The 15,900-nt window shown below is 39.1% G+C and overlaps 1 protein-coding gene across 1 annotated transcript; it reads right to left on the minus strand.

Moving 5' to 3' along the window:
* Positions 1-10,675: 10,675 nt before the first annotated feature.
* On the minus strand, positions 10,676-15,569 carry rabggtb (Rab geranylgeranyltransferase subunit beta). Its single transcript, XM_031731009.2, has 9 exons — positions 15,505-15,569; positions 15,064-15,171; positions 14,547-14,744; positions 14,129-14,234; positions 13,755-13,807; positions 13,337-13,447; positions 12,776-12,901; positions 12,092-12,241; positions 10,676-11,898 (listed from the first exon to the last, which is right to left on the minus strand). Exons 1-9 carry the CDS (start codon positions 15,505-15,507, stop codon positions 11,758-11,760), a joined length of 996 nt encoding a protein of 331 aa, XP_031586869.2. The 5' UTR covers positions 15,508-15,569; the 3' UTR covers positions 10,676-11,757.
* Between the last annotated feature and the right edge of the window lie 331 nt (positions 15,570-15,900).

The following is a 15,900-nucleotide window of genomic DNA, read 5'->3' on the forward strand; positions in this document are numbered from 1 at the left end:
CTGTAAATAAAAATCACAAATATTATAACCACTGTGTGTGTCATGCTTTCTAAAACCCATTTCTGCTGAAAGTCTCTTTGGGGAGTATGGGAAAAATGGCATCGGTGTTCCAATCAGTGGGTTTCAAATTAACAATATTAGTTAAGTATGGATGTGAGGTTGGCTCAAACTGATCAAACACCGTAAAAAATCAAATAGTTAAAAAAAAGATATGACATATGGTTAATCTGAGTACAGCAACCTTACCCACAAAATAATTTAGATGTCGGAGAGACAGAATTAATATAATAATAATATTAATATTAATATTTTGTTTTAAATTTCTTAAAATTTCAGAAGACCCAAGAAGTTTGTCTTCCTTCCATTTCCGCTCTACTCTCCTGTATTGCTGTCTGAGTACAGAGGTAGTCTCATTAAGCCATGACTGTGATTCTACTTTGGAGTTGTGTGACCTTAATGAGCCAACAATGTTCAGGATAGTGAAGCAAATGTTGTTAAAATAATTTAAGATGGTATGCACAGAGATGAACTGGTGGGGTCAGAGAGTAATGAATCATAAAGTGTTGCCTAAAAGCTAAAACAAATTGGTCGATGGTAACAGATGTGATAGAACATGAGCATCGAGTAGAAGCACATCTTTGGACCATTATTTCTGGAAGGCTGACCTGCAAAACTGCAAATTCAATTTCACTGGTATGCCCTGATAACAGATAAAACTACATTGCTCAGATTTTTTATCATGTTAGAAATTGTGCAGAATTTTTTAAAATTGGGCTTATTTCACTGCACTAGCCTTGAGCACACAAATCCCACTCGCCAGCTTTTCAAATCATTTTGTTTATGAACAGTAGCCAACCGGAAGAAAGCTGGCTTAAAGGTAGAGTAGTATCAAGACCTACTGTAAGATAAGTACGTTTTTTTAGAAACAGTGGATCATTCAAAGCCATTGTAGCAAATCCAAATAAAAACAACCACCCTGAAAATGATCATAATCAGTTGGACCATAAAATGTAAAGGTGATTAGGAGATCCTGACAAAATGATCGCATTATCAGCAAAATTTAACAGCTGCTGTGGAATCTCACACTGTGCTTCAGCAGATGGACTTTTCCAGGTCGTTACATTTGAAATATTCATATTTAGCTTTTTCTTGGCTGCTTTCTGAGCTCCTCTTATTTAAAAATCAGCTGTATTATAAATTTGTTCACACTTTACCACACGTATCTCCAAGAAATCTCTGTTAGTTTTTTTCTCTCTATTATTGAATGCACTGACAACTTTTTATAATTAAAAATGGGCTGAATCATAATTTTGGTGAAATATAATGGACATTTTAGCTTTAATTCAACATTTAATTCAACATATTTTCACAAAAATCATTTAGTATTTTCTCTGGATTGATCCCAAACAACAAACCCTTCTTCAGAAAACTCTTAATTTTCACAGTTGTCTTATAATGAACATTTTAATATTACATAGTGATCTGGTAGTTGTGGCTTTCCAGACCAGACCTGTGTAAACCACAAATTTCACACATCTATTTCAGAAGCTATACTCACACTTCGCATCGCCTCCAGCCACAGAAACAGTGGATAATCTGCTGTCCCGTGTTCCTCCGCTTTCAAGACGGCTCACAAGAATGAATCATTTTGACTCACTATGACAAATTTCTCTCTTCCGCCACTGAGAACAAGCATAAATTGAAATGTAATTACCACAAGTTCTTTTGGACGCTGTGTCATTTTGTTAATGTATGAATGATTCATCTCAGAACACAAGGTCCATTTGTATTAATAAATGAATTGCAGACTAGGAGTCCATTCCCAGGTAAAAATTTAGTTTCCATTTTCATTTTCCCTTCAGCAGCTTTAAGGACATTTTTATTCTTTCTGAACTCTGATCCATGTCATCATCACAGTCCAAAATTTGTGCTTTACTGCCTCCTAGTGAATACAACAGTAGGTGATAATGGGTTAGAAAGATTTGTCAGATTATCAGGTATCACTGTAGGGCAATAAATATGACATCTGCTGCTTTTCACACACATCGAACCAAAGAAAAATATAGCCCCCTGTGGTCCATTTAGCAGCTGTTATGGAGCTTTTCATCATCTCATGTTTTTTTGTTATTGTGGAAATAGCTGCAACCTGTCATTTCAAAAGTTATGGAAGAAGCTGTTCAGGGAAAGATGAACGAGAGGTGTGAAGATGTGCATCACAAAAGCAGGTGTCAAAAAGTGAATAACTCGTTTAGGTTTTTATTCCAGATTTATTGTAAATAAAAAAAAGGGAAGATTTGGATTCTAATTTATAAGAAATATTTAATGCTCTGTTCTGGCTATTACTTGATTTCATCAGGCTTAACATTATGACCACCTGCCTAATATTGCATTTGTCCCCCTTTTGCTGCAAAAAGAACCCTGACCTGTCGAAGCATGGATTTCATGGACAGCTGAGGACGTGCTCTGGTATGTGGCAACCAAGATGTTAGCAACAGCTCCTCAGCCACAGCCATCAGGGAATATCATTTCAATGTAAGCATGTACCAGGTCTGCAACAATGCTTAGAAAGGTGGTACAAAGTAACATTCACATGGATGGCAGGACCCACAGTTTCAAAGCAGAAAATTGCCCAAAGCATCACAGTGCCACCACCGACTTCCCCAGGTAAGGGATCCATATGCACCCAACCATTCACATGATGTAAGCACGTGGTGCTTGGTCAGCATGCACACCCTGACTGGTCTGCAAAGCCACATTAGCTCATCTGTCAGACCAGACCACACAACTTTTCCTCACCACATGCATCACTGAGTCTTAGCCATTGATGTTTTGGAGAGTCTCTGACCCAGTCAACTGGCCATCAGAACTGGGACTTTATCAGACTTCCTCAAATCATCACCCTTCCCCAGTTCCTGCTCCCAACATAAACTTTGAAGATAAAATGTTCACTTGCTCCCTAATATATCCCACCCACAGGTGCAATGATGAAGAGATAATGAGTGCTATTCACTTCACCCCTCAGTGGTCATAATGTTATGCCTGATTAGTGCATACCTCAAAGGTATGTTTTATAAGTTCTTCCTTTTAAAGAACAGGGTAGTGTTGAATATGCTGATAACAACTGAATTACAATTAAAAGCCGGACGTATGTCACAAGTTCTGAATTCCTGACAAAGAAGACTATTAGGTTCTTGCAACCTATGATTAAGTAGCTTGTAGAACCACCTTTAGCAGCAAGTAATCCTTTTTTAGTGACTTTATCAGTCTCTGAGTGGGAATTTTGGCCCATTTTCTTATTTACAGCGTTGCTTCAGTTCATTAAGAGGCAGGCATTAATTTTTGCACAGCTCTCTTAAGGTTCTGCCACAGCATTTTAATCTGGTTAACGTCTGGATTTTGACTGGACTGTTGCAGCACAATGATTCTTTTCATTTTCAGTCATTCTGTTGTAGATTTGCTGCTGTGCTTGGGTTCGCTTTCTAATTGCATAACACAATTTCAGTCAAACTTTAGCTGTCAGACAGATGTTCTCACATTTGCCTCAACCCAAATCATCAGCTCTCCACCTCAGTGCTAACAATTGGTACGAGGAGTTTGTGTTAATATGCTGTGTTTGTTTTTTGTCAAGCATGGCGGAGTAAATTGTAGCCAAACATCTCCACTTTAATCTTGTGTGTCCAAAGAACTGAAGTCCACAAGTCTTGTGGTTTGCACAAATTAAACCTTGCAAAGCTAAAATGTGCTGCCAGATTGTTTTTAGAGGTGCCCAAACAAGCCATACTTGTTTAGTCTTTTTAAACAGGTACTGTCATGAACATGCTACTTGAAGCCCGCAGAGATTAATATGTAACTCTAGGTCCCAAAAGGTTAATTCTGTTCACCTGGATGTAGCGTTTTCAGTGGGAGAAACATTTCATCACTCATCCAAGTGACTTCTTCAGTCTCAGCTGACTACAGGTTTCCCCAACATTATAAACAGTACATTTGCACAATTACTGAAACTAGCCCACTGAATGAACAATGAGCTGTGAGGTCAGTTACTGACCTTGATTATTGAGCATGCATCAAGACATGTAACTCTAGGGTTTCTTGTTTCATCTTTTCTGAGCACAGTCTGACTTTGCGGTGAGTTTGCTGGTACAACCACTCCTGGGAAGACTGGCATTAAGCAAGACTTCATATTTACCATCAGCAGTGAGATTTCTAGCATTTCAATAATCATGCCTTCTACACTTCTCTATCTACTGATGTCTCGTTTCACTACTGTGGGGTTTTTCCTTAGTAACTTCAGGTTGTTAGTTGCTTAGAAAATCAATCCTCATGAGACAAAATGAAATATTCTCTTGAAAGTTGAAAGTTCAGCCCAGCGTATGCCTCAGAGTTGCCCTGCTGTCATTAAACTGCTGATGCTCCAGAACAGCTTCCAAACAGACCCCGAGTTCAGATTGTTTTGCCTGCTGCTGTTTCTGAGGTCAGGAGTAAACTTTTGTTCACGATACTCAATAACACTATCTGTAGGGATGTTCTGTTTTGTTAAGAGTCTGGCTGTTCAGGCTTAGTTCAAACTCTCCTAAAAATATAATGTTTGATGTATGAATAAAATATAAGAAAAAAAAGAAATCTTATTCAGTCTAAGTGGCTGACAGTTCACCATAGAAGAAGATGAAGTCATTAAGAAATCATGAAGGCTGGTGTTGATGCCTGATTAGAACTTCAGGTTGCAGCAAAAAACAAAAAAAGATAAAGTGGAAAATAATTAAGATGAGAATGAAGTCATGATTTTCTCTCTTGATATTTTGCAAGTAAGTCTCACAGCAAATGTATATCAGCTACAGCGGAAACAGCTCTAAAATTATGAGATGCTTTCACCTATTCCTGTTTCTTTCTGCTGACCTGCATACAAGTCATGTGAATGTCATATTGTTTTATTTTTTTCACTCCAGGTGGTGCATGACCCAAACACTCGACTTTACCCTAGAGCCTGGGGTTTATATTCTGTGTAGGTTAGTTTTTAATATTTACTTTAATTTGTATTTTTTTAAATATATTTTTTGCTGTTTAGGCATGTTATCTTTAGAGTTTGACCCAGGAGATTTGGAGTTTCTGTCCTATGTGGTATCATTAGTTTTTCTGTATTATTTTTTATATTGTTTTTAGTTGTTCTTCTGACAGTGTTTAGTTTTGTTTGGTTTTTGGGCGCAATTATTTTTTCATACTATTTTTAGACATTGTCTTTAGAGCCATCATAGCTGTTACACCTTTTGCTTTGAAACTGTGCACTTTTTAATCATCTATACATCCACACATTTTCTTAACTGCTTTTCCATTTCGGGGTGATGAGAGAGCTGGAGCCTATCCCACGCTCGTGTTCGTACCGATTTAGAATTGCCAGTTAACTTTAGTGTAGGAGGAAGGTAGAGTGCCCAGACAGAACACCCACACAAGCACCAGGAGAGCACACAAACTCCACACAGAAAGGCTCCAGCCAGCCAGCAGATTTGAACCAAGAACCCTCTTGATGTGAGGCAACAGAGCTGACCACTGCGCTCCTTTGGTACCCCATGAGGAATTTAATTCGTGAATAAAAACTGGACTTGTCTAAAGAGCAATCCTGACCGCCTACCACCCTCCATAAAGCTGAGTATTAGACTTCTTGTTTTCACCAGGAGTTATGGGCCAGTTTTTCTTGGCTGAGCACAGAGACTTCTTGATCCGTGTCTTCACTGGATGCCTCAAAATTCACATTGTGAGCAAAAACTTTGTTGAATTTGGTGTTTGTTAGCATTGGACCTTTTCCTGCTAAATTATCCATCTCATGGTTTATCATAGAAACATGACAGCGGTTTAAATCTTCTTATCCAACTCTCTGCAAGAAAGTGAATAAGTAATCCAGGAAAAAGTCTTGTGAGTTATTTTGTCTTCTTTAGACAGAAGCTTCAAGCAAAATCAGCAAACCTCAGAGATTTTTGAGGTAGTTTTGTTTTTCTTCACCTGCAGACTGAAAATAAGCTCACTGCATAGAGCTGCCTGAGAGATTTTAGACACCTGATATCCTTTCACTTCAGCCAAAGCGCTGAAAAATCTATATTTTTGAATGACAACACGGTGAAGCTTTAAGCAAAGCCACAATACCAGCTGCAGCTGCTCTGCCAGTTGATGGGTAACAAACTCACCAGCAACATGAGGTAAATTATAAATTTGGTGGAAACAAACAAGACTGTCCAATTCATGCCAAAGCTGCAAAACCGACCTCTCACAGAGCTGCTGGGAGGCAATAACAGAAGCAGAATAAAACCAAACTGGGTGAAAAGTTAAAAACAAAACTACCCCCGACCCCTGCTCCAAACTCATGAGTAATCTCTACACACATAATATTGCTGTGGCTTAATTAAACATTTATTAAGTGATTGTCTGCTGTGCCTGTGGTTTAGCAGCGTTTGGCTGCAGCTGCCTGTCCTGGACTAATCCTCTGTATTTTGTGCTGAGAGATAACGAGAGGGTGACAGGACTGAGAAGAGGAGAGGGAGGAAAAATGGGTTGCGGCTTTCCTTGCAAACAAATACGACAGAGAGGTGAAAGCTGTGATCCATCCATCTGTCTCTCTGCTCCTTTTCTCTCTTTGGTTTCTTCACTCTTCGCCTCTGTCTCTCATTCACACTTTTTTTCTTTTTTTTGCTTCTCTCCCACCTTCTGTCTTCCCTTTTCATCTGTCTCTTTCTCACTAATGAGAGCCAGTGGGGTTTCTCAGCAGCCTAACAACCAGCATGTTTGTCTCTGCCCAGACACCAGGGGCCCACAGATTACTGCTCCCCCACAGACTAAATGAATACACAAATAAATACAAGGCTCCCAGTATATTTTCTGCAGGACCACATTGCACTAAGAATATAACACGATGAAAAATGCATGCGGCAGGAATGGTGGCAGAGGTGAAGGCAGGGCCAGGGGCACCTTGGGTCTGATTGGCCCCTGCATACCTCACACCAGAGTCAGAGAAGGATGGCTTGTTAGTATTATGGATGGAATATTGAACAGGTCAGCTGAAGATGTGGGGGACCTCATGATTTCAGGTTTTATTAAACAAGGTGGCACAAGGGCGACCAAGGAAACTGCTGGGAGGCCAGGGGCAAAACCATAAAAAAATATTTTAAGATATCTTCTACAAAAAAGACACAAAACAAACTGATTCAAAATGACCACAGGTATACCCAAGAAGGCCCAAAACACACTCAACCCCAAAACAGGCTCAAAAGTTCATAAAAAGATTGAAAAGCATTACAAATAGACCCAATAAGACCACAAGCAGGTTCACAAGGACCACTGCCAACAGCCAAAACCAGTGAAAAAAGTGTCCCTCTGGACTCACAGAGCTTAAAAATGACCATGCAATCATGTTAAATATCTTAACATCTTCACAATGTTCTAATGGCTCTTCTCAACAGGAATCAGCAGCTCTATGAAATAAGGGTTAGACACAGACACAAAATGACCACTGAAAGACACAAAGCAACAACAGATAAGAACAAAACTAAATATAAATGTAAAATGACTACAAACAGCTGTAAAACAACCATGTCATTAACAAGAATCAAAACTTTAAACGCATCTTATCTAAAGTTACTTCCCAGAGTGATGAAGTGCATCAGAATATTAATGTAAAATGTGTTTCACCATCTTCACGATCGTGATGCTCTAATTACTGCCGGGAGATAATAACGTTCTTCATAGTTACTGCAATCATTTTATCATTAGACTGACATTTTATTAAAGGCTTTGTTAGAAAATTGTTCCAGGTAAAGTGTCATTTTCTTATCTCGGTTACATTGCAGGGGGAAATCTTATCTTCATTACATGCAGGAAAACAGGTAGGAGAGAATTACAGAGACGGACTGCATCCATCTTTTTACCCCGCTCCATTACAGCAGTCTGCCACCGCTGTGAAACACAATCTCTCACACAGCATCGGCAGAGTCTGTAGGCTGCCAGCTTCATTACTGCAGCATCAATCTTAATGCTGGAAGTAAAAGAGTTTTATCCTAATCAATGCAATCCATGAAAGTCTTTAACTACAAGCTGTTTAAATGCTTAACATTAGATATTAAAGCTAAAATATCTCATGACAGACTGTGGATTTAGTTCATGGATTGCAAAAGGAAAGACTAAAACTCCAGTAGGACACCTTCTATAACCTGACTTCAAAAACATGTAACTTTCAATCACATAACAAAAAACTAAATGTAGAGTTTACTGCATGTTATGGCTTGTGGGTACTGAACTGCATTAATTTAATGCCTAATACAATTTCCATCCAGTCTGTTGGTTTTATATAATTATGACGGACAGTAGTGTGAGAGACTTAAAGCAGCATTTAGAGAAAAAAAAAAAGGTAAGGCTGCCATCTAGTGGCAAAGCTAATTTAGTTCTGCAGAACGAGCTCATACATATGAAAATGATGTCTATAGAATATTTAAGATTCTGGTGAGTACAAACATGTTAAAAAAATATTTTTCAAATAGTGACTATTTATGCAGGTAAGAGGAGTTATGACAGGGAATCAACAGACTCTTTATGAATGCTTTCCAGATCAGTTATAATCCATAAATAAGGAAAACCTCTGGGCTCCCAGACTCTCTAATCAGAGAGTGGTGAAGATGACCTGCTGAAGTTCAAACTGACCATCAAAGTGTAAACGAAAGGTGATTTGAGTGATTTCGAATGTGTCATAGTTGTTGCCAAACAGGGAGGTCTGAGTGTTTCAGAAACCGTTGATCTATTCTGATTTTCCCACACAATCACATCACATTCCATCACATGTCAGCGGTCACACTGCTTTGACCGATAGGAAAGCAACAGTAACTCAAATAACCACTCGTTACAACCACGGTATGTAGAAGGGAATCTCTGAATACACAGCACTGTGAACCTTGAAGCAGCTGAGCAACGGCAGCAGAAGAGTTTTGAAAGGTTTTCCTTTGGTCTCTTTTTGTGAATAAAGAAGTGAAATAACTACAAAAATGATTCACACAGCTTAAGTTACTGTCCTCACAAGATGAAATGTTTTCATATCACACATGCAAAGATGCTAAACTAACAGCAGACACAGGTTACAGCTTCAAAAGCAAACCGACAGCAAAAAAAAAAAAAAAACAATATTTAAAACTAAAATATTGTTGTTTAATTGTCTTTCATTTAAAAATGTCACACATTTCAGTGTTCCAGCTCACCCAGTGTGAAAAATGAATGTTCTTCTTTTCATTATTTAAATAGTTTTCCATTTTTAAGTAACATCACAGTGTGGGGGGCTTACTTGGGGTTATGGGTAAACATTAAACCAAAAACTTTAATCAAGAAATCAGCACATTATTCCACAATGAAAAATAATCATCACTCAGTATCACCATAATTAGCCCCATGTGAGCCAAATGAAACAGCCTGTTCATTAGTGATAATCTAGCTTTAATATAGGAGAAAAACAAAGGAGGTATTTTCTCTGCATTATGTTGCCTCTTTTGATTTTTCTTATATTATATTCATATTTTTACAGCAGTAGGTCTGAATCCTCCTCACCGCTGATCATTACACCTTTTCTTCCACCATGGAGTAATCAGCTTCCTCTAAAAACCTGTTAGTGTTTTATTGGTAGTCGATTCATGTTTACCTGAGCATGAGAGGCAGCAGATGGCCTTCCTCTTTTGTTGGCTGAATAAGTTAAATAAACCAAACTGTTACGCTGGTCTGGAATATGGATTTGTTTACTCTGTGGCTGTTCAAGTTCTGTGTAACTTTTATGTAGTTTGAAGTAAATTGCCACCATGGCACCTTTCCCACTTTGTCTTCTACAGCAGGGTAACAACAGATTCTTCTAAATTGAAGCACAAAAAAGTAAACAGACTTGTATGTGCATGTTAGAGATGAATTGCTATGGGGTTTGAAAATTCAAAGCCCAAGTTTAGTTTAAGTCCTTGTGGGGCATTATTCAAATTTATTCACCACAAAACTATAGAGACTCTAAACTTGTGTCACTTACAATTAATGTAAAAGTAGACTTTAACTTATACTTTTACTATTCTGATTTGGGGAAAAGCCTCGATATAGTTGCCTTCTTTTCATTTTCATTAGAGTCAAGTTTCAACTTGTATTTTAAATAAGCTCCAGCTGCTCACTTAATCACACAGGGTCACAACAGCGACAGAGGCGGCGCCGCCTGTTTGATTTGGCTGATTTTTACATCAGAAGCTCTTCCTGACCCCAAGGGATTTGTGTCTCCTCCTGGGATCAAATTCATAATAATGACACGAAACGTATATTTTAAACAACCAAACAGAAAGAAATCAAATCAACAACATCATCATCATATGGTCCTTTTAATGCTTGATCCGAAGATGCTTTAATACGTTTGAGTGGCCTTTTCATCCCGCCAATAAATGTTTGGACATCATCTTTGTCTGTTGCAAGTTTTAATCATATCTAGAATGTACAATTACGGGAAGATAAAACTCTGATGACTGGCATTATCTATCTGTATTATCTTTGTTGCTGATGAAGTCAATTTGTTTTTTATATTAATATATTTTAGTGAGCAGAAATTGACATTTACTAACACAGGGTCTCTATTATTCAAAGCCCTAAGTATTAAAAAAAGGGGAAAACTAATAAGAATGAATGCTTTACCAACTCACTGATAATGTCTCTCTTTATTGACACTTAACAGTTAACAAAGAACAGAGAAAAATGTTCATCCTGTAAGACGAGAAGAGTGCACAAAGTGAACGTGAAGCTGTCTGAAAAGCCATTTCATTGGTTCAGAACCATCTGACGGTAAGACTGGAAATATTTCATGTTGCACACACTGTGGAGGCAAATCTAACACAGCTGCACTGAGCAACATTCATTTAAATAAATAGTGTAACTAGGATCCTGGATAAGACATTAAACATACCAATGATAGTGTTTAAGCTCTGGGTGGTTCCAGTCACAAAGAGAACATTTTCTCTTTCCATAAAGCCCGCCAAAATAAGAGTCTGTGTAGGGTTTATTTTAATGCACTGAAAAAGCTGTCCTATGACGCATCTCCACTTCTGAAGCCTACTAACAAGTGTTGCTCTTCACATGCTCTTATCAAATACATAATAAGCTAAAGACAGGAAATTGAAAAAGCTCTAGCTTTATGTGTAACAACATACTAAAACAGCAAATCTAACTTTTACCTTTTCTCCCTCAGCCGAATTCATCTGACTCATCGCTTCCATTCTTCACTCTCAAGGTCAAAGCTGATAAGCTATGAATATTCCCAGTCATTCCAGTAACAAACATGATAATAAAGCACGATAGGACAGAATAGAAGGAACTTCTGGCCAAAGAAACTCATAACACTAATAGCTTCTTGGCTAGAGGACAAGGTGGAAGGTGATAACATCAGGAAGATGAAACATTTTAACTGTGAACAAACTTTCACATTTTCCCCCTCAAACTGACATAGTGAGTAAGTTGAGAAGTTGTTGTTGCATGTTGTTGAATGGTTTTGCATGATTTCCAGCCTTCTGCAAAGATGATGACACTTCAAAGCATCTTTTTAAGCCCCCTCCTTTCGTTGCAGTGACACGAGAACACCGACTCGATGAGTAGCAGGAGATTAAAACAGAGAGGTTCAGAGGAAGTCATGTCCAAACTGTGAGACTCTGTGCACCTGAAATCCAGCCGTGCCATGAGCCTCTGTTTGTGCGGGTGGAAAAAGTGTCTGTGTGATGCATCAGAGGGTTAGCTGAGGAGGTCAGGGTGCAGGCCAATACGCTGAAGGACGTCCTCGGGCATGCACAGCACTGGATTCACCGGTTTGATCTGTTCGTCTCCAAGCAGGGAGAGACCCGCAACCCCGAACAGGGTGTGGAAAGGATCCACCTGCAAAGGAGGATTAACAAGAATCAATAAGACTGATTATAAAGAAAATACTACAACAGTGGGCCACAGAAGTGGACCAAAACGCTTCGCACTCAGTGTCTTTGAAACGGCCTGCTTTACCTCACATGCAAAGACTTTTTTTTTCAGTCCAAAACATAAATATTCAAATTTAGATTCTTAAAATTCTTCTCACCATATCTCCTGGTCTATCAGCAAAACCTCCCGTCTCCTCGTCTTGACAGGCCAAAATAAACTTTCGCAGCTTGTCTTTGTCAATCCAGCGGATCCTGCCGATGATTTTCAGCGAGGCCAAAACCCACCACGAGTAGCACACATCTGGAAGCTGAATGATACCGAAAGTAAACCACAGCTGTTGCTCATATTTTCTGCCATATCCCATTTCAGAATATGGAGGCAGCAGTCTTAGCAGAGACACTGAGACTTCCCTCTCCCCACTCCACCTCCTTTAGTTCCACTTTTCTTAGTAAGATATGTCTGAAACACCTCACCTAGGAGGCGTCCAGTCAGTCAGCCCAGTCAGTCTTAGTCAGATACTAGTTGAGGCCTGACAACCTCAACTGCCTCCTTTCGATGTGGAGGAGGAGTGGCTCTACTTTGAGGCCCAAAGAAGAGGAAGAACCCAGCCACCCTTTGGTGGAAGCTGATCTCCTCCTTTCAGACACAATAATATTTTATTTAAGCTTAAAAACTGTATTTATTACCAGGTAATCCAATCCAATAAATCATCAGCATGTTCCATCTACATTATTGATTCTACAGCTCAAACTCTTCAACTGCAAAAGAGTCTGAATTTCAAACCATAAAACCCAGATACTTTCATTAAATAACTCAATACTTCACAGTGTTTGGCACAAACCTTCTCAGGTCGACCATTCAGGCCTCCAGACGGCAGCTGTCTCTCACACAGCCACCACCCCAGCAGGTCAGCGTTCAACTGGTGTAACTGGCCAGTGAGCGACAGGAAGCCAGTGCAGCAGTAAATCTGACAGACAGGAAGGAAAACGCCGGAAATTGATTTTAATACCAACTGATCCTAAAGTGCCAAATTTGCCATATCCAGGTTGAAAACGTCATCCATCCACTGCAGTTGTCTTGGCCTCTTCTACAAGTCAGCTTCATTCAACAAGACTGGTGTGCAGGATCAAATCAGGCAGGAAGTGTCAACTTAACATATCATTCCTTTATTTTATTTTAGGTTGAAACTGAAAAGAGTTTTCCTGCTTTTGTTCAAAAAGATTGATTTACTAACTGTCTGACAACAATTCATTAAAAAAATGAAATTGTTATGATTATTGAATCTATTAACAAATAATTGCAATTTGGCTCAATTCTATTTTCTATCAAATAGAAACAAAACACTTCCGAGAGTCTCCAAACTTTTCTGTGGGTGTAAATATCAGTATATCGGTGAACTCACCTGACCAGCATGAGACTCAGAACCAGGTCTGCATCCAAAGCCTCCATCAAAGTTCATACATGACAAAACAAACTCTACGGCTTTGTCAACATTGATCGTATCCATCTTGCCCTGGGAAACAAAAACCATCATCTTAAAATGAATTATAATGAGCTGAAAGTAACACAGTTTATTAAAACATGCTTGTTAAGACTTAAGAATGAAAGAGCTGAGCTGTTGAGTCAACTGATGAACTTTGTGATATTGTGTAACTTTATTATTTATTTAGCCTCATTTTATCGACACAAATGAAGTCTGATGCTCCCACATAACACGGCCGAGTAATGGACTTTCTAAAACAGGTTCAACTAAAAAAAGTTTTAAGTTAAATAATAAATCATGTTAATAATAATATACATGGAAAGACTAACATACGTACCAGTAATGCGAGTGTAGCAACTGCACAGAAGGAAAACCGCGTGTCTATTTCTCCTGCAAAGACAAAAAGATACACAAGTTACACTATTTTGACATGAAAACGGTACTTTATTGCATTTTTGCTGCAAGCCTTAAGTGAAAGTTGCATACACAGATTTTATAAAGATTTTATAATTCAGTAATACAACTTATAATTTTTTTTTTTTAACCGATCTATCATGACAGATTTAAATCTGTTTGTCAAGACTGTAGCAGTCAAGATCACGTGAATAGCTTCAAACTAGCTGTAACTAGTTTCATATTTGAAAGATAAAAGACATGAAAAGTGTGGGCTGATTATGTCAATTGTGGGATGTGAGAGTAAAACTCACTCACCCCACTTGTCCCCCGCAAAAGAGCCATCTTCCTGCTGCAGCCCTTTGACATATTCCACAACTTTGTCCACATCAATCGCATCTATGCTGTCATACAAGCACAAGATCTGAGGAAGAGAGTTCACAAAATACTAATAAACAAGAGAACATAAAATACACCATGTGCAGACCATTCAAGGTCATTCAAAAACCAAACACTATGGCACGCAATTTGAGATGATTATTTGAGCTAAATATAAGCAGCACTATGCAGAAAAATAAATAAACATCTAGAGGAATAAACACTAGAACTGCTATAAAATTTCGCTAAAGAGGGGCCAATTCAGAAATATTAAAGCACATATAAATATTTAAAAGTTCAGTGTATCATCTAGAATTAAAGCCATAAAGCTGTAGAGAATAAGAGAGTAATCTGCTACCTGGACGGCACTGAGAGTGTAGAGCAGGTGGGGGTCATGTCCAATGCTGGCGCTGATGCCTCCACACTCGTGCTGACAGGCTTTGATGAAGTCTATGATCTCCTGCTGGTTCATTCTGGGTAGCTGGCCCATCAGGTCCATCACAGTCAGCCCCCAATAGATGCCGCTCATCCTCAAGTACTCAGACAGCGTGTACTCCTGACAGAACACCAAAGGTCGGCAGCGTTAGTTCAAAAACGTTGGCTGCTTTTTAGTGATTTCCCCTCTAAACTCCAAAGCCTACCACAGAAGCTCAACTGGATTGTTATCTGGAGGGTTTTGAAGACCACCCATTCAGCGACCCCTTAGAATTTGAGTCCCACACTTTCTCATCCCATTCAGTAACACCTCATTCCCTTTGGGTAGGATCACTGTCATCACTGGAGTGGCGGGATGACAACGATCACCCTTTTCTTGCAAGTGGCCAAGCCCAGAGTAGAAACACAGATATCAAGGCTCTGAGGAGGCATGTACTCACATAGTCGTCCTTTTTGGAGCCGTATGCAGCGATGTAGTCTGCGTGTTTCTCCAGCAGCAGCATGCTGGGAGCGTCGGGCTTTATGATCACATCTTTCACCTGGGTCCCCTGAAATTCAACACACACCAACAACACGTCAGACAGCCCTAAAACTCAATAACCTGAAAAAATCTAACTTGACTTCTTCCTCTTCATAATCTAGCGCTGAGTTAACCCCTGTTTAGCAGATAAATGGCTGACTGTTAACATGATTCACGGCTTGTTGACAGGCTGCTACATGCTAACATCTTAGCCACTCTGCTAGCTGCTTTCACTGATTAGCTCGCTTGTGTGAGACTAAGTTTGGATAGACTAGAGGAAAGAGCACATTTAAATAATCTTTTATTGTAATGTTATCCTAAACTACACTCCTTATCACACTAGAAACAGGTCGCTGGTTACCATTCTGACATGATCCGGCGTTTTCCTTCTTCCTCTTCTACAACAATTCGGGCTGTTGGTTTGGAGCGCGTTATTGCCACCTATTGGTTTGGAGGGAGAACCGCAGCCTAAATTCTCATATTTGAAGTGATATTTGTTACTCAAATATACTTAAGCACAAATGTTCAGGTATCTTACTCAAGTCATTTATTTTTCAGTGTTGGGGGAAAATTTCCCACTGCAATTATTTTTCTATAACCATCATGTGCAACTTCGAGCAAGGCACCACTGAAAACACTGTGACCACCTACATCACTGTGTGGTTTAGAAACTCCACCACCTGAATCACATAGTATATGCAGCAGAAAAGATCTCTGGTTGCTTCATTGCCCTCCCTCCTGGACAACTGTAACACCT

Source organism: Oreochromis aureus, linkage group 18 (assembly GCF_013358895.1).
Source record: "Oreochromis aureus strain Israel breed Guangdong linkage group 18, ZZ_aureus, whole genome shotgun sequence".
NCBI classification, from domain to species: Eukaryota; Metazoa; Chordata; class Actinopteri; order Cichliformes; family Cichlidae; genus Oreochromis; species Oreochromis aureus.